Genomic DNA, 23,731 nt, shown 5'->3' on the forward strand with positions numbered 1-23,731 from the left:
TAGGTTAATCAAAACATTTTATTTCATATATTTTCATATTTTTTTTAGTATGAATTATTTTGCATTACAAAAGTCAGTTTAAGTAGAAGAAACATTAAATTTAAAAGTGCCAAGTATACCATTTTGCCAATTTGGAAACTTTTTTTTTGGGTCAACATTTTTTTCAAATCAGGAAATTCATGGCAAATCACAGTTCCCTGTAGTAATTTTTTAATATAATGGTCATTAAAAAAATTACTTGAAAAACTTCAAGTGTCTGAAATTTATTAATACTAGCTAATATGTATACACCATCTCTCCGCAAGTTTTTGTTAGACAATTAATTGATGGGCTATAGTTTCAGAGGGCATGCGAGGGAGTTAAGTCTTACTAAATTCAGTGAAAAATGAGATCCACTTTATGAAGCCAAAATGCTGACTTGGAATGTTTGGTACATACACTGATCTCCATGATGATGGAAATGGTATGAGACAGGCAAGAACAGAAAAAAACAACTGTTGTTTAAAACATACATAGTCCATCAGTCTAAACTGTATTAAACATTGGATCGTTAGACACACTGAATATTCATATACTGTGGCCTCTCATTATTTACTTTTTGTAACATGTCCACAGGGCAAGTCACTTTTAAAAGCAGACATTCATCTGCTGTGAATAGACTCCCTCTCGATAAATTTTCAGGGCACACAGGGTTTGGTGAGAGACAAGTAACCCTTCCCTACTCCAGGTGCTCACTTAGGAGACAACTTCTCTGGCACCCCAGTTTTGCAGTGATTTCTGCAGCAAGGCTAAAACCATGTAGGTGCCTGTTTCTTAAAATTTTTCCTTGAAAAGATACACCTTGTGGTGGATACTTTGAGGCTTTTGTTTTATTCCACATGAGACAGCTTGTCGAGTAAATGGGACGCAGATTCAGAAGTAGTATTTCTGAATTACAGACACTGTGGCCTGCATTCAAGAAGTGTCTGTATTCAAGGTAACACTTCTGCACAGACAATACTTTCTCTATACCATGTTTCTTCTCTCTTTGAGTGGGGCTAGGCATGACTCTTGCCTTGCTTTTTTTTCAACAAGTTTTTGTTTACTAATCACCTACAGAAAACAGGCTTCCTGAGCTTTGCATGCCAGGAGTACAAGGTTTATGAATGTACATGTTCTGGTACAATGGAAGAAACAAGCATGTGTTCTCTTTCCTTAGACCTTTAATATTTAGGAAGGGTTAAGCTCCATATTGCTTTCAATTAACTTGCTAAAAATTAGTTCCTCTGTTGGTCCTAGGAAGTGTCAATGGTGCTTATGAGTTAAGCCTTTTGCCTACATACTCATTTCTGTTGTTTTCTATTTGAACAAAGTTTTAATTCCCTGTGGTTTTCAGATGATTGACCCAGAGAGAAAGCCACATCTGTGTGACAATATGGTCTTCAGTTATCACTGCCAACACAAATAAATGGCTTCTTTCTAGCTCTATCATAAGTAATCTGAGTGGGATTCAGATTTTTGATAGACTTCCAAAAAATCCCCCACATGAAACGATACACTATTTTAAAAGAAAATCAGATTTAAGGCAATAAAGCATTCTTTATCTCTGAGAATGTTTTTCTTTCCTGGTTTCAAAGTCAGACAAGTGGGAATCTGAAATTGTCCAGCTGAAACAGGGAAATTTGCAGCTTCTTGGTTTGATTCTAAATTGTGCTCATCAAAATCTAGTGATATCTATATTCTTATGTTTTATACAAAAGACTGGGAAATCTGGAGAACAAGATTATAGGTAGATGAGAATTTGTTCATTGATGAAATACCATAAGATTATTATTACATATTCCAAGTCAAGAGACTTGGAAAAAATGCTAATTGTTGAAGCTTGAGGATACTGAAACAGAGCATAGCTGTAAGTCTTTAGTGAGCACATAAAATTCATCCTTTCTGAAGATTCTTACACAACAAAGCCAACATCTTTGCCACAGTCTTCAAGTTAGACATTCATTTTCCTATAAGTGTTTAAATTAAATCATCTTACTCTCCAAATTGCCAAAGAAGTGTGAGAGCTCAGTACTTCTAAAAATCAAATTCTTCATTGAATTTCCCACAGATAGATTAAACTGTCAATCTGCAGATGCCTTCTTTAAAAATGCTTACTGCTTGTGAAAGATGATATATGATTATGCCTTTAAAAAATAACACCTATTATTAATACTAAAAATGAATTAGAAAGAAACTTATGTAACACTGTTTCGTTCATTCCCTGAGCTATTTCAGTGCTTTATTTCCCTGCTTTGAGTGAAAGTAACAGAAAAGAATTATTGTTGAGTAAGTTGGTGTTAATGGTGCTGCTTGTCTCGTGTTCTTTGTCGTTGGATCCGTGTACCTCTAGCAATGAAGCAATGAATGACATACCCAAGTTGCTCATGTACAGCGCAGCGGTAACTTTTATTCCCTAATGACAAAACTGCATTTGCTTACTGCAAATTAGGAGAAGTAAGCCCCTAATTGATATCAGTTTGAGAGGAGGAAAGCCAACAGTATTCATATAATAATGGAGATGTCAGTTGGGAGATGACTTTGTTTTTCTATGGTGAAGATAGGTGAATTCAAAAGAAAAACAAGTACAATTTATTTGCAGACTGCTTATAATTCTGTCCTGGAAAAAGGCCTTAAAAAAAAAAAAAAGAAAAAAGTTTATTTTCTGCTCAAAGACAAATATATTTGCATGTAGTACATTGGCACAGCTATTGTGAATACTTGTTTTTCAGGAAACTTTAGCTCTATGATGTTGTTCATATTACTAGAAGGTAGTTTCATCTGCCATGTAATGCAAACAATATAAGTGATACAATAAGCAATAGCTGGATTTCTAGAAATTCTGAATATAGTTGCTTGCTCTGTCATCTTATTGCCTTCTGTTTCATCCTAAAGCTCTCCTTCAGTTGTTCTAGCATCCACTTTGAGTTTAAGCCTTTTTTTGTGGATTCTTATGCTCCTTTTTACTCCAGTGAGACTGACGCAAGGCTTTCACAGCCAGATTGCTTTGTTTGAAAAGAACTGTCGTAATAAAGTATGTACCGCAAAGGAATCTTTAGTAGCTTTGAAATTAGCTTCTCTGATGGTTAATAAGAAATTATTCAACAATTGTATTAATCATCTCATTTTATTATCTAATTTAAAATTTAAGAATAATTTCACAAAACAAAGTCTTTTTAAAGCAAATTGTTGGCTTTTCTAATACATTATTCTACTAAAAATAGACATATGTGTTTGTATTATAGAATAATTTTTGTAATATTTGTACATACATAAGAATGTATGATTTTTGGAGAGACAGACATATAAAAGGCATACTTAGAGATTTTTGAAGAAACAAGTTATCTTTTAAACTGTATTACTTCAAATTTTTGGCTTGGTCTTTTAGACAAGCTTTGTGAGTCTTAGTTGCCAAAGCCTAGCTTCTAAATCCATAATGCTGAGATGTTCTTAAAATGGGACAGAGGTGATGATGATGACCAAGTTCCAAGGCCATCTGAAAGTCCCCTGAGTGTAGATGCTCATGTAACATCTTCATTTCATCTGCTGTGGGATGAAGTTAAAGATTTAACACGTAGCCCAGTTTTTAAAATCACCGTGCACCAGAAAGAGCAGTGAACATGTGAAAATGAACATGAAAACAAGCACTCATTTTTAAACTCTTATGAAAAAATCCATAGCTGTTTGGTTTCTGTAGAGGCACATCAATAGCATGATTCATCTGTGACTTATTTTAGATATCTGCTTAAAATGATATGAAATAATACCTATTTCTCTTCAATGATTAGAAAAGGAATCTAGAGTGACTAACTCAGAAATAGGTGTCCGTGTCCAGTCAGATGAATCCTATCCTTGTGCTCTGAAACAGTCCTTAGAAGAACAGCATTGAGGATATAGTGTAAAATGAAGCCTGTCAATGCATGTGAAGTGGTGTGCTGGAAGTATGGATTTCCCAGGGCAATATGAGCCCAGAGCACTGTAAAATGATCTGAAGAGAATGATAGAAACTGTAACTACCATATCTATATCTGCCAATACCTGAGATAAAAACTAAGCAACACAATCACCCAAGTTATCTGACATATAATAGTATTTGCATCCATGAGAGAAATAAATCTGGTTCTTCAGTTACTTGAGTATTTCATCCAAAACCTATTAACATGGACAATATTGGTTAACTCTCAGCTTGCTACATTTAACAAAAATCTCTGTTGCAGGTTACTTAGTTATAGAAAATCCATCAAGTAAGTTGATTAAAGATTTTTATATTGTGATCATCGGTGAGTCTCAATGTGTGGTTCCCTCCTCTATGTTTATTAGAAAAAAACTCCAGGCTGCGTATAAATCATAAAAGCATGACTAATTGCATGGTAACTGGAGAAATGCTTTCTCTCTCTCTGGGGTGAAGTCTGCATGTCTGTGTTTTAGCTTGGGAAGTAATACAGGGATATTTAAACTCCTTGGCGTTTAAAAACCATGTCATTATGAGAATGAGGTCACTGCAATATTTTATATGTCTAAAGCCTTGCAATGTATAAAATGTTTTCTGTGTGACAAAGAAGTATTATGTACTTTAGAATGTAATGATAACTTTACAAACTTCCATTAATGTCAAAACCTCACTTTGGAATGTTGTTACCTATAAAAACAATGCTATCCAACAGTGTTGTTAACATTAGCAATATTAAAAATTTGGTGAGGGGGAAGAATAGGGAGAGAAAATGCTTCTATTTTAAGTGACTGAAAACAAACCAAATAAGCATGCTGTATGCAATTTATAATTTTGTGTCTATTAGTTTCTGTTGAACTGGAAAACATTATTAGTAAACTGCAGTTAAATAAGAGTAAAAAGAATGACAAAGAAATTCCCTATAGGTTTCTAATTCTTCTGTCATTACTTTCAGGCCAATAAGCAAGAAATCCTTCCTACAACATGTTGAAGAGCTTTGCACAAACAACAACCTAAAGTTTCAGGAAGAATTTTCGGTATGTTGCTAGCAGTTGTCACAACATCGCAAGACCTTCAGTCGTTTCATGTGTCACATTTCATGTCCATTTTAAGCAGGCAAGGCCATGAAGGACTCTGGCCTTGATAATCAATACCCAATTACCAGTTTGATTGTTTAGAAAGTAATGTTACACTGATTTGGATTCTGCAGTCTACGCTGCAACCTGATCAGAATTATTTACCAAAGTGTCAGCAAAAGATCATTTGCTTTGGACATTGATCTTTGCACAAACACCATCATATTTAGGTTTTTGCATATGTAGAAATGCATATGTAGTTTACCTGAGAACAGTTTATTTAGAAATAGTTTTCTAGCATATGGAGAAGTGTATTCAACTGCTTTAAATAAGTTCATTTTCCTGAGTGATGATGACCTCAGAAACACAGCTGACATTTATTCTGTGAAATTTTCAGGCCCCAGTTATACTGCCATGCAACTCAGAAACGTTTTTCTTTCATAGGTTTTAGAGCAGAAAGTAAAAAGTTTGTGCATGGTGCTTTGCTTTTTGCTCCTTTATAAATAATAGGCCATACTTGTCACGCTCCTGAGAAAAACCTCCATGTGAATAGCCTCCACCTCCTTATGAGAGTAGATGAACTCAGCAAGCCTGTCCTTCTTCTTGAAAAGAGAACAGCTTTCAAAATATGTATTACATACAATACAATGCCTGTATGCTTTCAAACTTAAATCTCCAAGTTTTCACTATTTTCATTAAGTAACATTTTTACGGCTATCATACTTTTTTTTTCTCTCAACAATAGCTTCTCTTCTTGCTATTTCAGAGTCTTTACCATTATTTTAAACACATACAGTCATTTGCCCTCACAAAAATAATCTGTCAGTCTCCAGTGACTTTAGTATCCTGGATTTATAGATTTACCATGAATTGCTGATCAGGTGGATTAACAAAACTGAAGACTCAACAATTGGCTTTTCTTCTGTTAGATTATAATATTTCAGTCTCTGAGGGAAAACCAACAAAAGTGTGAAAAGATTAATGGTATTTCCTACAGCTTTTTGTTATGCTCCTTAGTTAAAATTGATCTGGATTTAATAATAAAAAGCACCATAAAATTCTCTGAGAAATGAAGTAAGGATAACTTTTTTTCCAATAGTAGAAGTGTTATTTTACTTGAACAAGAGTGATTATAGTTATATTATGCATGACTGAACAGATGAAAAGTTTTGCTAGCAATAACATTTTCACATATTAATAACGTTCATCACTGGAAATTTTCTAGTATTACTTTCTTTAGGTGTGACCCACATTAGCGTAGCTTTACAGAATTGTAAAAGCCTTAAAACTTAAACAATTGTCTTGGCAATCCATTTCAAATTTAGAGAAATACTGAGACCAAGGCCTCATTCAACTGAATTGTATGGTGAACTTATAATCAACAGGTTTATATGTCCTTTGGGCTTCCATTTTTTTTCTCTCTGATCTTCAGCTTCCATGTTCCATAATGCAGTGTTGTCTTCCCAGGTGACATGTCCAGGAGTAGGCAGAATTGCAGGGTAGGTCCGGTCCCAGATTGAGACTGTATCTGTAGTATAGTCTCTGTAGTGCCTGTCTTACCAGATGAATAGTAGGATTGACGATGTGCTTGAAATGACATCAGAAATGAAAATGTGCAGAAACAGACAACGCACACAACAAAAAAGCAGATCTTGTGATCTTCATTGTTTCCATCCACATTCATGCTCTATTTCACATAAATGATTCAAGGCTCCTACAATATATGTAGGCAAAATGAGCTCAAGATATGAATCCATGGACCATTATATCTCAAGCACATAACTAAAAACATGGTGCTGAGCTTACCTGGGCTCTCTGACTGCTTCCATTCTAGTAAATTCAAGTATAAAAGGAATTAGACATGAGAACATGATCATTTGCACTAGTAAACTGTTAGTATATTCCCTATCTTGAATTTTGACTGTTTCAGCTAGCAGCCTTCCTGGACAATTCTGGGATACCTTCTCATAGGTAAAATAGTCTAGGGATCATTTACAACAGGCAGTTTGTAGACAACAAACCTCATTTGGAGTTTTGCTAGCATAAATGTGGCTCTTTGCATTTCACTTAGTCTTGAAATCCAGGGACATTTCTGGTCTCATCTAAGTTAATGGACTTACCAAACCGCTCTGCCTGGATATCTCCAGTCCACATGTGAAAACGGTCTGTGTTGTAGACATGAAGAGAGAATGTGGACCTCAGAATGGATCTGGATCCATGTCTTATCCGAAGAGACAAGTTTAAAGAAACCATAGGGAGCCACAGTAACTGATAGTGAGCTCCACCTAGCTGGTTTTCAAACTTCCAGCTTTTCAGAGGATTCGTGTATCTTTCAATACCTTTAGGAAATCAAGTTTTGCTAGTAACTGGCAAATTACTGAAACAGAAATAACTCTGTAAGTGTTTTACGGTAAGTTCTGTTCATGAATTAAAAAGTGAAATACCTTCAAATATCACCATAGTACCACAAAAGTCCTACAGTAAACAAAGTGCAAATTAATTATTTCAAAGAGTCTGCAGAGGAATATGGTTTCTGTGATTAATTGTTATTGAATTTGGGAATCCAAATAGTTTTCCCAAGTTCTGAAAATAATCATTTAGACTGAAATCCATACTGATGCAGATAATTGGTATGAGGCTTCTGAGCACTTGTTCAGATGTCGAAACATCATTACAAAACCAACATAATCTGCTTCTCTATTTCCTCTCTACTGCAGATTACTGTACAACTTTCCTACTTCTACAGTAGTTAACTGGCAAAATAAGAGTCAGAAGAGTAAGGCAAATGAGGCAAGTTGAAGTTCACATGACTTGCACATGAAATGGGATCCCGCGGCCCATACTACCTGCAAAATGCCACAGGCATTTTGTTTATGTTCTTCCTTCATGGAAAATTCAATGACAGAATGTTTGTGGGAGTTTCAGCTTTCTGATGAGAGAAATTTTAACATCTCCACCCCTAGCTGTGTGTTACTGTTCTTATCAAATCCTGACAGGAATTCACAGAAGTCTGAGAACAGCGATCTTTTTCCAGGTTCAGTTTTAGGATTGAGGCTTTAGTTTTCTAAGGGATTATTGAGACAAAAGGAAGAGGCAACTGAATAGGTAAAGGAAATGTGCCTTGACTATGGCAGAGGTTGGTTGAAAGACAAGGTTTTAAAGTAATGAGTACCTTTAAAAATATTTTTCTACAGTACGTTACAGTCTTTCATTTAGTTTTCTATTTGCTTCATGTTTGTTAAACCTATTTTCTAAATTTTTAACATACAGATATAAATGTAAGGTCACATGTGCTTTATAAGGTGATTTTAAGTCAGAAACTTTCTTTTCAGAAGGGGCATAATCATCCCTAGGAAACGTAGATATTTAGTGAGATTTTGAAGGGCATGGATGGCATCAAGTGCCTTGTTAATTTTCAAAGGGAGATGAGCATCTAGTTGTTTTCTGCAATTCTTCCCTTAATTCTTTCTCAAAGGAAATATATGTCAGAGCTAGGACAAGAAGTCAGGTCCCTTGTTGATAAGTCCTTTGCTTTTATCATTAAACCATTTTTTTTCCCCTCTTGTTCAGAAGCACCTGCAATTAAACTGTTGAGGATATAATTATAGAAGTAAAGTCCTCTTGCTTCAGACCAGAGAATTTTTGTCAGATGGTGAAAGAAATATAGTTTTCATGGGATAATATTGCATATAATAGAGTTCAAGGGTTTTGAGATCTCTTCTATACATCAGACATTATCCGTTGTACAAAATAGGATATCAGATTAGATGAATTATTGACTTGGTTTATTACACAAGTTTTTAAATTATGCCATTTCACTAATGCTCATGTTAAATTATTTTTAATGTCCAAACCCATCAAATAAGGCTGGCAAAGTATTTGAATTAACAGTGAAAGAAAAACACTGAAACAAAACACACTTCTGCTTTTTGCATTTTTCATTACCTCTCTCATTTATTTATTTATTTGATAATAATTGCCCATTACATTTTATTTATAGAAGGCAAATTGTCTCAAATACCTGTGCAAAAGAGCACTTGAAAGTAATTAACATTGAATCTGATAGTATGGCTAACTGCCCCGGTTTTTGAAGTAGCCCATGTAGAGAGTAACTCTTAATATGAAAAGGAAAATTGGAAGGGATTACTCTGCACAAGTGGTAAAATTTTGTATCGTACTCATTCAAAGGGATAGGTAGATCTCTTCATTTGTATCTTAGCCAGATGTTGAAACAGAGTTGCAATAATGTTTGTCAAACAAAGGGAAAATCTGTTACGATTTAGGTAGTTGATAACTTAGAAATCCTGGCTAAATTCTGGCTTTTCGAAGAGTTTTCTATTCTCTTATCACAGCTAGGAGATCAGCACATTTATATGTTTTCTCCATTAACAAGTTATGAAGTTGTTTCCACTCTTTTATTCAGCTTTGGAAATTATACCTGTTTCTGTACACAAACACCCCATCAAGTTCATTCCTCAATACAAACAATCTATCCATCTCTGCCCTCCAGCAGGAGAAGTAATGACCAGTTATGAAACTGTGGTATGACCCAAAATAACTCTTCCCACCCCTTTCACACACAGTCCCATGAAAAATAGCTAATTGCCAGTTGTCTCAACTTAATTAAATTCTCATCAGTTCTCATGCTGTGGCAAGAACTCTCCCAAGCTACAGGAGTCAGGAAAAGACATTATCCAAGAGTAAGGCTGAGTCAGTAGGGCACGCTAGCTGAGCATGTGACTTCATGAAGAGACAGAAAAGAACTACCAAAGGTGAGGGGCTGACTTTATCCAGACTTGTAAAGGTGAAAGTTCATGTAAGCTTTAATTGTTCAACTTGACAGCATTGTCTGCAGCAGTGCATCTAACATTGCTTGTGTAACTGGGGTTGACAGTGAGGTGGAATGCTCTGTAGTGCGTCCAGCTGTTCTTAGAAATGTACGCTGTTGGAGAACTAAAGAATTCTTCCTCTTACTGGAGTGATTGTGTCATTTCTGTATATTCACTGAAGGTGAAATGCAAAGGTTTGCCAACAAACATTTATTTCTCTACAGGAACTTCCCAAATTTCTTGAAGACCTTGCTTCAACTGATGCTGATCTGCCTTGGAACAGGTCTAAGAACCGTTTCCCAAACATAAAGCCATGTATGTCTGTTTACTGACATCTGTTTTAATCTCTACCTTCGATAGTGCAGCATATATTTGGAATGCAAGTGTATTTTTATTTGATCTGTCTTTGAAATGGCAGAACAATCATGTCCACATTATGAAATAATTTTCTGTCAAGTAATCTGTCTTTTCATTGTGTTTTTTTAAAGACAGTTTTATTTGCAAGTAGCTTTCAACTTGCTCTCACAAACTTTAACATGCAGGTGCAAGAAACTGTAGCCTCACAAGTTTCTTAGCTTTGTAATTCAAGCCATGTAACAAACTCTTTAACATTTTTGCTTGGGTTTTTTTGTTTTGTTATGGTTTTGGTTTTTTTTTTTTCTTTAGTGAGAAGTAATTTTTATAAAAAACATATAAAATCCACATGTTTGTGCTTTCAGCTACTTCAGGAGCCTGGGTGTGCTTTCTTGTCGATATGTGTACATGTGCTGTAAAGGTTCCATAGAAGATCAGAGTGACTGTATGATAACTTATAAGCCAAGGCTAGATTTTATCACAGGAGACAGGAGTCTGTCTCTCTGTACTCAACACTGCTTCATTTTTCAGTTAATAAGACAAGAAATGTCATTATTATTTTAGGCATTAGCTGTGATGTGAGATGGGGAGCATGGAATTCCTTGGTTAATAATGCTACATTCTGTGCTATTAACTTTTCAGAGCAGCTGTTCCTGTTATCTACTGCCTTCTTCAAGATGTAGTCTAAGTCACAGTCACTAAAACATTATATTTGTAACTCACAATTAAATACAAACAGAGGAGTTTCATAAATCTTTAACTTTGTATGCTAATTTTTTTTACTGAGTTGAGCACCAAACATCAAAATTTGGAATGTTTGGTTTCAACATTTACTGATTCACATATGATAGCTTTCCTGGGTTTTGTCATTTCTGCATATACACCGTAGGCCCAAATCGGAAACGCTCAATCTTTTTTTTTTTTTCTGTAATAATGAACTTACCATATGTAAAAGATGTAAAAGTATGTAAAAGTGTCAGGATATGGCTCAAAGCTGTGACCTGGACAGCAAGTACACAGGAGAGACTGCCAGACCCCTGACCCTGCTGTCTGATTTACACGGAGGACGTTGGTGCTAGAACAGCGTGATTTAAAGTACGCTGGATACCTTTAGGCAGAGGATCTCCCATATACACATCAAATTTGAGGGTTTGTCATATTCGCAATTTCAATAAAAATATATTAAAATATGTCTGGTACATTAAAGGATGACCATACAGTAACGGAAATTGGTTAAATTAGCTTTTCGCTAGGTCAGCTATTGTTAGATTAACAACAATATTACTTTTGATTTCTTAGCACTCCAGGAACACTTGTCACATGTGCCTATGGTTTTTTAACAAATCTTTTAGTTAAATAGACTTTATTTCCTTAACAGATAATAACAACAGAGTAAAACTGATGCCTGATGCTGCTGTTCCTGGATCTGACTACATTAATGCCAGCTATGTGTCTGTAAGTAGAAAGTCTCTCACACTTTTACTGTATTTGTTTTCTGGTAGAAGAGTTGTAAAATATCTCACAAGTACAGTATTCTAATTTTCCTTTCGTTCACTATGACTACTGTTGCCATGGCATGGTTCAAGTGACTTCTGTGGCATTGGACGTGATTAGTTAAAAATGTAAATTATCCTATTTTCATTGCTAAGCAATGATTTTCAGTAGTAATCAAAACTTTGTCCCGCAAATTACTTTCTATAAGTTCTTTCATACCATTATCATTAAAGACAATAGTGAAACTCCCAATGAGGTCAATTGTTTAGAGACAAGTATTATTTTGTCTTTTGGTTCAGAAGTTGAAGTAATTATATACGAACAGAACAATGTAAAGATAACTGAACTGGAAAGTTGACAGAAATGGCTAATAATTTTGGTGAGTGGGATTGGTATGCCCCTTAAGTGGTGAAAGTCAGGATGAAGGAAAATAGGCTTCTTGAAGAAACAAGTATTATACTTCTAAACCTCAGCTTTCTTCCTAGACCTTCCATTTTCTAACTGTGTTCTCAGTAAATTCTTTGTCTATATTCTTCTGTCTCTTGTCTTGCCTGTATAATTTTTTCCCATTGAAGCTCAAAGTATCACTCGTAATTATGCATTTATTATGTTGTAGAAGTGACTGGTGGTCTCAGGTGAGTTCAAGCACTATTCAAACGCAATGCAAGACATGCCAACTGTAGTCTAAACAGATGATACCATGGCAAGTAGAAATAGTTATTACCAAGTAACTAAGAGACATTGACAGGGAACAAGTGATAGAGGTGAGAATGGATGTCTTAACAGCATCTTTCTTTCTCATTAGCAAAAGCTATTTATTAACTTTATATGGAATGTCCTGATTCTGACAGGTAGCAGAAAAGAAGAGCCATACTATGTGGTTACTTGAGGCTGGGACTATACACAGATCTGCTGAGAAGACCAGACACCTCAGAGCATGGCCGGGTCTTTACCCTTCCTGTCACTGGCATGTCAGGGTTTAGGAAGGGAACACCAGCAGCAGCTTCCAAAGAGCTGCAGCAAAAGCCAGCTGCAGAGAGTGCTCCCTACTGAGATCTTCTGTGTCTGTACTGCATACAGGCATCTCTCTTTAGGTCACCATTCATCAGTGAATAAACAACTGTAATGTCACCATTTCTCAGGGCTAAAGTTTTTCCCTCTATATGATCTCACTTTCCATGTTTGTAGGTGTGTAAATATATAAATGCATATATCTGTAAATATACAACACGTGTTTGTGTTTACCTACCTATTTATCTAGGTGTATATACACATGCATGCATATAAAAAGAGGTAAAAAGAGATCTAGTATATAGTTCTAACAAATGGGAACCTGGATGCTGCTTTTATTTTCATTGGTTAAACAAGAAAAAGTCAGTAACTGAACTGTAAACTTTACATCCCTGAATTACAGTTTCTCACTTCACTCTTAAACTAGGGAAGATTAACATAGTTTCTCACTGCCACCTGTTCTGTATATTATAGATGGAATAAGTAACAGGCAGCTGTGAATTATAGGGTTATAATTCCAACAAGGAGCTTCGCTGGTGCTATAAACCAATGTGACAGTTGTTTTGAGCAATAAGCTGAACACTGTAATATTATAGACTGCTAGCTTTACAGCATAAATTTATTGCTATTATTGCTATTGTTGTTATTTTGCACCTTCTGTAGGACATAGAGTTCTGCAGGGTACACTTAGTTTCTTTGAGAAGACAGATCCATGAAAACCTGTGCACTGGCAGCATTTACACAGATTTTTTTTCAACAAACTTCCTTCTCCCAAAGTTTTACATCAATTTATAAATGAATGAAACAATGGAAGCCAACATTAAAATAAAACTCAACCCCTACAGTAGGTTTCTCAAAGACCTTTTATCAGAGATCATTTGTTTGAATGAGCTCCATCCCTAAGTTACAACAGTAGACTCCTGAGGATCACTGGAAGGACAATGTCATCAGTGGGGTGTGTAGGTTGCATTAGCTCTCAACTCTCTAGTGGGTTCCCTGGCTCCACTGCTCCGTAGCACTATTTAGTTCTACTTTGCTGACCTCTTTCTGACACAGTTCTTGGTAGCCTCTGGCTGGATCTGCAATGTGGCAAATGTGCAAGCTTGAGTATTTTTAAATGGGAATTACTGACCTGATGTTCCTGTAATTTCTCTGCTAAACAAGTTTCTATTAGGATGTAATTTCCCAGACTTTATTACAACATTGGTTCATAACTGATCTGCATAGTGGAAAAATGCCATTACTTCCTGAGGTTTACAAGGCCATCTGCCATACAATGATTAGCCAGGCCTTTGCCAACTCATTTAGTATGTTTGTGAAGGTTCTAGCCTTAGGCATGATAGCTACAGGCACAACTATGAGTCACATGCAAACTCTTTTTGTCCTTACCAGCCATTATGTATTAAATATTTTCTTTTTCTTAGGGTTATTTATGTCCAAATGAGTTTATTGCAACTCAGGGACCATTACCAGGAACAGTGGGCGATTTCTGGAGGATGGTGTGGGAGACAAGAGCAAAAACACTTGTGATGCTTACACAATGTTTTGAAAAAGGACGAGTAAGTTACCAGTGTACCAATTAACAGCTTTTGATATAATTGGAAATTCTGTATGTAGTTTCTGTCAAAACTGAAATATGATGACTGTTAATTTGTAATCATCTTCCTGCAGATAAGATGTCATCAGTACTGGCCAGAAGACAATAAACCAGTTACTGTGTTTGGAGATATAGTGATTACTAAATTGATGGAAGATACTCAAATAGACTGGACCATCAGAGATCTAAAAATCGAAAGGGTAAGCCAGATCTGGAAACCGAGTTAGTAAAATCCATCCAACACCTCAAAGAATATCAAATGTGCTCCATCCCACCCAGCTATCAGTATTATTATTTTACTCTTTTCTCCAGTTTCTGTCACAAAGAGCTTGGATATGTGGCTGACCTGCTACGAAGGGCCTATCAAGGTTACTGAACCTCTGGTCTGGTGGGAGGTGAAGTTTCTATTTGGACACCTCAGTTGTCTCTTCTAGAAAGGAGTAATCCTAACCATTCTGGGATCAGACAAATCCCTTTGAATGTATCCCTCTCAGATTAAAGGGCAAGATTCTCTGGTGCGGCGCAGCTGTTTTTCATTGTACCACCGGTCATATTGGCCTCCACCCCCAGGAGATTCACCCAATATAAATGAGAATCATCAGTATTACTCCCACTCTTTGTGCTGGGAAGGGGGGTAGGGGTACAGCATAGATGTTCATCTTTCTTGTGATCCACAACTATAATTTCCACTCTTTGGAAAAATTAACACCCAGCAGCCTTAAGTCAGACCAGTAGGTGGGCTCAGAATGCAATCTGGGTGTAATGACCCAAGATGAAGTCAGCCTTCTCTTGCACTCCCAACACTGACCTGCATTGCATGTAGTCCTGCCAGATCCTGGGAGCTGAGCTTGGTCATCCAAATACATGCATTACCATCCTGCGGCATGTGCACATGACAAAAGGAACATAGCAAATCAGGGATTGTCTCAGTGGTCACCCCATAAGGATATGTTGTGCACATAGTACAGGACAACTGAACATTTTAAAATGAGTGAGGGAAGATTAATTTTTTTTTCAGCTTAAATAAGACATACACAAGACTGGGAAAGGGACTATTTAGAGTAAAAATACATGACAGCAAAATATAAATTCACCTGTGTTAACCAAGGCAAGGCTGAAAAGAAAACAAAACATAACCTGAATTGACTAAGTGATCCATTTACTCCAGCTGACCTATCCTGAACAAGAAGCTGTGTCCTTTATAAGCATGTCATTAAATGTGCCATATTGCTGACTTCAAGATTGTACATCATCTTCCATTCACAAATGGATGAATTGTTGATGATCTTCCAGTGAAGGTAAAAAGCATGTATGAGGCATATTATTCACAATTATTGCCATATTGCTTGCAAAGTCACTTCTCTTTTGGTTTTATGTTGGCCAATTTAAAAAATATGGACCCAAAGTAGTTACTACACATAATCATTCACAGTTGTTCAGTGGTTCTTACAGTATGAGAAGATCAAGAGGTTGGTTCAAAAGAAATTTTTTAAAAAAGGAACCGGTTCATTATACAACAGTTGATTAAACTGTGATACTACTTGTTGCGAAATATTGTGAATGCTAAAAACTTACAGGGCTTCATAAACCCTAGACGAATTAGTAGAAGAAAATTCTGACAAGTGCTATTAAATGTTGAGATACCACCTCTGTCCGAGGCAGTTCACAAGTCATAAACTATTAAGAATGGAAAAAATATTCTGTGGATCTATAAATACCTTGTTGTCATGTTTTTATGATTTTCCCTAAGATTTTTCCTTGAATACTGTTGGACACAGGATATTGGTGGTTTAGACAGGCTGATGTCATTACACAATGCTTTTATTCTTATGTCCTTCATAATTAATGTAGGTATCAGATAATAACCAGCTTTTGAGTTACTATTGCTGCTGCTCTGATTGAGAGGGCATCAAACACTTAAAAAATAGATCTGTATTTAACAATGTATGTGTGCTTCCCTTTACTACATTAGATCAATCCTAGAATGGCTGATTTTCCCTGAATAAATTTGTCATCCCAGTTCACTAAACTTCTAAATGAGCAATAGAAACTTCAACCTGTATCTACAAATCACATTGATACAGTGACTGAAGTGAAATGGAGAGTAACTGCTGAAGTCATTAATACTTCCTGAAGGATGGACTTGATGCCATCTCTTAAAAAACCTGCCAGAAGATCTGTGCATGACAAATTATGTCTTGATACATATTACAATTACTAAACTATTCTGACTTTCTTTCTTACATGAAATTGCTGAGAAGGTTATATGTAGCTTCCTTGATCTTCTGTCACCTTCTTTCTTTTAAAACGGTCTTATTTTGTATTTTTTCAGCATGGGGACTGCATGATGGTGCGGCAGTGCAACTTTACTTCTTGGCCGGAACATGGAGTTCCTGAAACTACTGCACCAATTATCCATTTTGTAAAACTTATCCGTGCAAGTCGAGCACATGATAATACACCGATGGTGGTTCACTGCAGGTAAGCATATTCACCAAATCATCGTTTAGTAGAATTTCAAGTGTATATTAATGCTTGAAGAAGTTGCAAGAACAATGAAAACTGAGTGCACAGATATGGCTCTAGTGTGGACAGTAGTGAGGGTTCTTCTAGCCATGCTCCTTAGTCCTTAGCCAAAGTGTGTCTGTTCTTCCATCCGTGGAAATCCCATTGAGGTGATGTCAGTGAAATAGTTACTTGAACAATTACCATAAGGTACTGCTGGATTTATCTCAATTTTCCTCTTTATTGTAAAAAGACTTAAGAAATTTTCTTAAGAAGAAGAAAGAAGAAGAAGAAACTATTTGGGAGCCACAGATAATGACAAACAGGAATAAGGGTTTGTACATGCCAGATTTCAAGTTTGAATGCCTGTAAACAGCTAAAATCTATATTTAGATTCTCAAATAAATGGACTGATGGTTAGAGGTGTTCAGCTGTCATAGTTCCCATTGATTTCATACTCAACACTCTTAAATAGCGATTTCAAAGATTAAGTGTGTGGGGAAGGCTAAGTCTTCAGGAAGGTGATGAGTGTGTCTGCATTTTATATGCAGGTCAGTGTTTCCACCAAATGAGTGGGTGCACTCCAAAATAGTGATCTGGATTCAGAGCTATACAATTGATTCTTTGCCTCCTTCTCACTCGGTGTGTGAGTTTGGAAATGCGTGGAAGGAAAAGCTGGGTTTGGTGCCACTAATCTCTTTCCTAACTGTCCAGTTATCATGCACGGGAGCTCTTTTTATTTGTCCTCAGTGTCCTACAGGTGCCACCCACAACGGGTAATACAGCCTTGTTTTATTTGACACCATTATTGACGGTTTGACATTTTCCTCTACTGCAAGGACCAGAGTGATTATTATGGGAGAGAACTACAAACTTTTAATGTTTTGAGGACACTTACATATCCCAGGGCCCCTCTGCCATGAATACCATTCCCTTTCCCGAACACAGATACCTTAAGGGGTCAGCATGGGCCATATACTCCACCTGTGCTCAAATTCCCAGCATTACAAAGCGGCAGTACGTGCTCCCACATCCAGAAAGCTCATTCACTACTTTCTACTCATTAGATCTTGCAGATTCAGGAGAGTTTTGCTACAGTTTTCCTGAATATCTGCAGTGATATACTCTGCAGTGATATACGCTGCATTTATTACACTAACTGCAGAGAAGCCAGACAGTTATTTTGAGAAAATTCTATTTGTTTTCAAACCTTGAAATAAACCAATGGTAGCTACCAGTGTCTTGCACACACCTCCTCCATTTAAAAGTATTTTGTTCTAAATGTTTTGCTAGATCCTTTGTTGTTTTGTCTCATACACCAAAAGCATCACAGAATCCAGGTGCGTGTAATTTCACAAAATCTTGTGATTTATTTTCTTTGAATTAGTGAGCTCTAGAAAATTCACGGAAAAGCTGTAGAAGCATTTTTTTCCCCTTTTACAGGCTTGCTTTAATTATATCTCATTTGTCTGATGCAATCCTTTCTAAAATCAGAATCAGAACATGACTCAAGAGATGTTCACACACACACACACACACACACACACACAAGAAAATACTGGAAAAGATTATGTTTTTTCCAAAGTTTTATTTTCACAATAAACTTAATTTAACTAGAACATTCTAAGAAAATATTTTATACTAAAAACAAAACAAAACTTTATTTTATCCTGTGTATTATGTTTGCAGTGCTGGTGTTGGAAGAACAGGTGTTTATATTGCACTTGACCATTTAACCCAACATATAAATGACCATGATTTTGTGGATATCTATGGACTTGTAGCTGAATTAAGAAGTGAAAGAATGTGTATGGTACAGAATCTGGTAAGATTTATATAGTTATCCATTCTGTTTTCCTGCTTTTTAAAAATCAGTCATCTGATCATCTAATCTCCTACAAAATAAGACTAGAAAGCTCATAACAATCAGGCAACTAATACATTGTCTACCAAATCCTGCTTTTATTTGGATTTCAAGCATCATGCAAATGTATTCTTTTTATCTGTTTAAGTATATTTGGCCAGCAAAGCTTTGACAAGTGCCGAAAAGACTGTTGAGAAATTTAGTTTTTAGAACCTAAATCATAATTTCTCAGATTTTGAGAAAGTTCGAGTTCTAGGTGAAGAACAGTTGTTAAATAAAAAATGGATTTCCTCATGCACTACACAATTTGACTTTATTTACTACTATACTATGTGTATTTTTTACATACATATATGTAGCACAGTCCTCCAAACATTTAAATATTCATGTATCTTTGACCTCATTAATGATTCCTTGATTCTTTTTAAATTGCTTCAAATCAAATAACACATATGGACAGAATTAAGCACAGACTTTGGAGTTCGCAAAATAAAGGCAATGGTGGTTTATGGGTCTAAAAAAGCACATTTCTGGCAGACTTAGTGAGTATGGATACAAGTTAGTGATGACCTGCTAGTAAAGAAGCCCTCTGCTGTACCTGGAGATCTGGGTGTTTGTAAAGGAGTAATAGCAGAATTTAAAGCTGATCCTTAACATCCAGTGGAATAGAAATCCAGCCCTTTTGCAAAAGGATTCTGACCATAAGTCTCCTGCAGGCCAGATCTAACCCTAGACTGCTGCCTCAACCCTTTGAGTCTACAGGAGGACTTACCAGCTTCTCAATGTGGGTGGGCAGTTACAGGATGAACTTCCATATGACAGATGGATTTCAATTGATTTTAATGCAAGGAGACTTGTTCCTTTGGGAATGCAATTCTATGCTTCTATATCATGTCAGAATATAAGAAAAGTGTGTCGATGTACAAAGAGAGGCTAACCTCCCTTTAGCAACAGCACTTCAGAAGATTTTGTGAGACCTTCTGGTGATAATGTGTCATGCTGTGTCTTGTAAGGTACTGTCCAATTACCAATTGCTTTCAGTTTTTCCTTTTGAAGTCTTGATGCAGCTAAACAATTGCCAGGGCTTTACTGTGATCATGAATTCTGGGAATACTTTTGTTGGTTGCCATTTCACACTTTTCACCAGAAACTGAATAATCTGAAAATAAGGCAAAGGCCAAAATAAAATCTTAAAATAGTAAGACATTTGATAAGATCAATGTACATTTTTATTATTTTTGTGTACCTCTTCATTTGCATGTTTTGGCAGAGGCTGGTAAACAATGTGCCAAAATGCAATACAAGATGATGGTCTCGTAGTTCTGATTCCAAGCAGATCAAGTATTGATCTATATGCTAACTGCAAAATCCTGAGACAGGGTATTCTCTAACCAGGCTATTTCTAGCTCATGTTTGCAAAAGTACAAAATGAGATCAGCACTAAAACTTGCTCAAAGAGAACCAAATCTTGTAAAGTTTTATGGCAGATTCAGTAGTCAAACTAGTCTGGCAGTTCTGTTATAAAACTGTTTAGTAGTCTATAATTCAGATTTTATGTGATCAGCATAGAAGAAATGAACAGAGGGGCAATTCCTTCCCAGAACTCAGTTTAGAGATCCCTCAATCAAACTGCCTGTAAGATCTATGAGTAAAATAAATTAAAACTAGTTGTTCTTAGACCTGTTTTTTGCTTGATTATAGCTTCAAAATAGTTCCCATTTTGCCAGCAGGGGCACTCTCTGTTACCCTCTGTTACTGTAGCCAGTGGGCACAGAATGGCCCACATCTGTCCAATTAAACATCTCTGCATAGCCACATCCAGGCTTTCTACAGGAAGTGACCCATAGTCTGTAGTAACTCCTGAAACACACCTGGACATTAGAGATAGTGCTGGTTCACATGGATCAAAAATATGTGAGGGACTATCCAATTAATTTGAATTAGCTTGGGTGATCAAGTTGCATCAGCTGGCGATGTACCCAGACACTATTTGCTTCTGTAATGTAAATATAATTTCAATATCCTGGTACTCTGCCTGCTGGCCTGTATGTTACCATGACCTGCCCTTGGACTACAAGCGTACAACCTAAACTTTAGTGAAGTTTTTTATTCTGTCTCCCACTACCAACTGTAGAAAGACTTTCAAATAATTAAGAATGTCATTAACTGCAACTGGGAAAATAATTGGTCACACATACATTCCCCAGGTATCCTGCTTCACTTTCCCCTGGCAAAACCAGAAAAATTTTCATTGCCGACGAGTATCTGTATGAATGCAAGAGATTATGGAGCTTTCAGAGTCTGCTTTCTGAATTAGAATAACCAAACTCCACTGAAACTTAAGACCTTTGTTCTAGAAATCCATTTTTGTCCAGTGGATCTGTTAAAGTTTATCACCTTGCCAAAGCAAGTACAAAGGCTAGTTTGAAGTAATGCTATTGCTTCAGTAAATGAGCTATGGAAAAGTGTAATGATCCTGTGTACTTCAGGGGCCTGTGAAAGCCTGTTTTAATTATTCATGGCTCTGGAGCTGTGACCCTAAACCATATCCATGTAAACAAATAGCTCTTATGAGTCGTGGACACTTGAATTGAAAACTGATGGCAGGTCTAAAACACAATAGCAATTGTTGAGCAGAAAAAGTACACATACTATTTACCCATGCAAACGTCTAGGAAGTTCAAGTTAGTTTGGTCATCTCCGTCTGTGGAGAAATTCAAAACCCATCTGGACAGGGTCCTGGGCAATGTGCTTTAGCTGATCCAGCTTGAGCAGTGGAAGCTGCACTAGGTGATCTCAAGACGTCCTTTCCAACCCAAAAGAATTTGTGATTTGGCTCATTTTTTGCATCTACATACTTCATACAGACTTCTCCTATGTGAAGATACCCACAATCCATTTATTTTCTGTTTTCATTACTTTATTTCATTCTTACATTATTCTTACATTACCTACCCCCTCTATTCAGCAATCATTACCTAGAGTTATTTTATGTCCTTGGAAGTGTCAGATTAACTTTAGTTGCCTACTCTTTGCACTATAATCTGTTAAAAATTATGCTGCAGTGCAAAAGGATCACTAAAAATAATGTGGGTTTTTTACTCTTAGCAATGGTGCATGTTCATAGAACATGTAGTTTTACTTGAACTTTTGCATTTGAGTGCACCCTGCTGGTTTTCTCTGTGCTAGAAAAAGGAAAATTTTCTTATCTAAATATTACATTCATGTGGTTCAGTTTCTTCAGTCAGAATCTAGTGACAAAAGTAATTAAACAACTTCTTGTAGAAGAAACCTTTACAGAAAATTGTGGAACAAAATATTAGTCTCAGTTAGGATTAGTCTAATTCCATGTATCTTACTGGGCTAAAGAATTAACGTGTTTTGACAAATTTTAATGCATTATGCCTCATAATGAATGAAATCAGATCAGGCATATATGATATCATCAAAGCATTGAGATTTCTTAGTTAAACTGCAGTTACTTCGAGAACATCTAAATGTTTTATATATATATATGGTTTTTTGTTTGGTTGGTTTTTTTTGTATTAGAGTTACACTTTTCTTCTAATCAAGCATCTTTAAATTCACATCTTACAGGCACAATATATATTTTTGCATCAATGTGTATTGGATCTGCTGGCAAGCAAGGGAAGTAGTCAGCCCATATGTTTTGTGAATTATTCAGCACTGCAAAAGATGGACTCTCTGGATGCCATGGAAGGTAAGGAGAGGTAGATTGTCTCAAATATTTTTTCAAAGCAGGTACATTGACTTGTCCAGACTAAGAAGCATAAAGAAATACTGTGACATGAATTTTTTGGCTTCAGAAGTGTAATTTTCTAGTATTTTGTTGCCCATTAGTCTCACTCATGGTAATAGTCATTTCTCAAACTTTCCACTTCTTTCCCTGCAAGATCTTTAAAATTTAGCCAAAGCAGTTGTCTGCCACTAGTTACATTTCTTTACAAGGCAGCTTAATGTAATGTATCTGTTTCTTTTGTAGGTGATGTGGAGCTTGAATGGGAAGAAACTACAATGTAAATACCAAGACTAAATATTAAGGCTAATGAGACTTTGAAAGTAAAAGTCTTATTTTTCTAAGCACACGGGCCAAAGTGAATTCCCCTATTTTGATGATCAAAGCAAACATAGACAATTGAAACAGCTTTTCTTCTATCAATGTGCCTTCATAAATATGTTGAAGTATTTTATTCAGATCACGAAGAAATAATGATTTGGAGTACTTTTGCACAGACTGCACTTCTGGCAATCTACAAATACTGCATTCAGTATAGATTTAAATAGAAGGGGCGTTTGAACATATTTCTTTTTTCCAGTTATCTTTGTAAAAGAAGAAAAGTGAGCCAAATATGATGTAAAAATTTCATATTCTCATTGAATTTATTTTGGTGTGAATTTGCTGTGTTATTTGTGGTTTGGTTTTAAGTAAAAGTTACAGTTCCTTGAATCATTCTTGCTAGATTGGTTTCAGTGTTGTCAGCTCTTGCAGATTAATTCCAATACCATCACAGTGATTTTTACCTAAATGTATGTTATTGTGTTTTGAATCTTCTTTTTTTTACAAGTGGTAGCATATCAGCTTGTGATCCTGAACAGCTGAAGAGTCACCTTCTGACATAAGGAAGATTATTCAGCTTTTACACAGCACACAGTAGCTCTTCAGGGACACTTGGGGCTATTTAAACTATCCTATGATCAGCGGGTTGTTTTATTTTTAAATATACAATGGTGATTGCATATGTTCAGTCCTAAATAAAGTATTGTACATTCCTACTACTTTTAAAAGCAGATAAAACAAAGTAAACTACAAATTTATCACACATTGTAATGCATGCTAGATTGACTTGAGTAATAGAATGTTTATAACACATTCATATTTCTTGAATATAACAGTGCTCAGTATTTTGAAAGGTTACTCAGAATTTAATAACAATATATTTTCTACCTCAAGGTTGTCAAGTAAAAAAGTTGTTGCTCCTTTCTCAGGTTTGGCAAATCACTATAGACACTGAA

The 23,731-nt window shown here is 36.0% G+C and overlaps 1 protein-coding gene across 6 annotated transcripts in view; it reads left to right on the forward strand.

Moving 5' to 3' along the window:
• PTPRQ (protein tyrosine phosphatase receptor type Q) overlaps positions 1–23,491 on the forward strand; it is a 131,271-nt gene extending 107,780 nt beyond the window's left edge. For 4 of the 6 annotated variants that reach the window (XM_071799539.1, XM_071799547.1, XM_071799552.1 and 1 more), the window contains 10 exons: positions 4,236–4,262; positions 4,923–5,004; positions 10,097–10,187; positions 11,605–11,681; positions 14,156–14,290; positions 14,403–14,528; positions 16,661–16,809; positions 18,523–18,658; positions 22,295–22,418; positions 22,701–23,491. In XM_071799539.1, coding sequence (XP_071655640.1) covers positions 4,236–4,262; positions 4,923–5,004; positions 10,097–10,187; positions 11,605–11,681; positions 14,156–14,290; positions 14,403–14,528; positions 16,661–16,809; positions 18,523–18,658; positions 22,295–22,418; positions 22,701–22,738 — 985 coding nt within the window. In that variant the 3' untranslated portion in view covers positions 22,739–23,491. The remainder of the gene's footprint in view (positions 1–4,235; positions 4,263–4,922; positions 5,005–10,096; positions 10,188–11,604; positions 11,682–14,155; positions 14,291–14,402; positions 14,529–16,660; positions 16,810–18,522; positions 18,659–22,294; positions 22,419–22,700) is intronic. The other 2 variants (XM_071799542.1, XM_071799550.1) reach the window with 1 other exon arrangement.
• Positions 23,492–23,731: the final 240 nt, after the last annotated feature.

Source organism: Patagioenas fasciata, chromosome 1 (assembly GCF_037038585.1).
Source record: "Patagioenas fasciata isolate bPatFas1 chromosome 1, bPatFas1.hap1, whole genome shotgun sequence".
Classification (NCBI taxonomy): Eukaryota; Metazoa; Chordata; class Aves; order Columbiformes; family Columbidae; genus Patagioenas; species Patagioenas fasciata.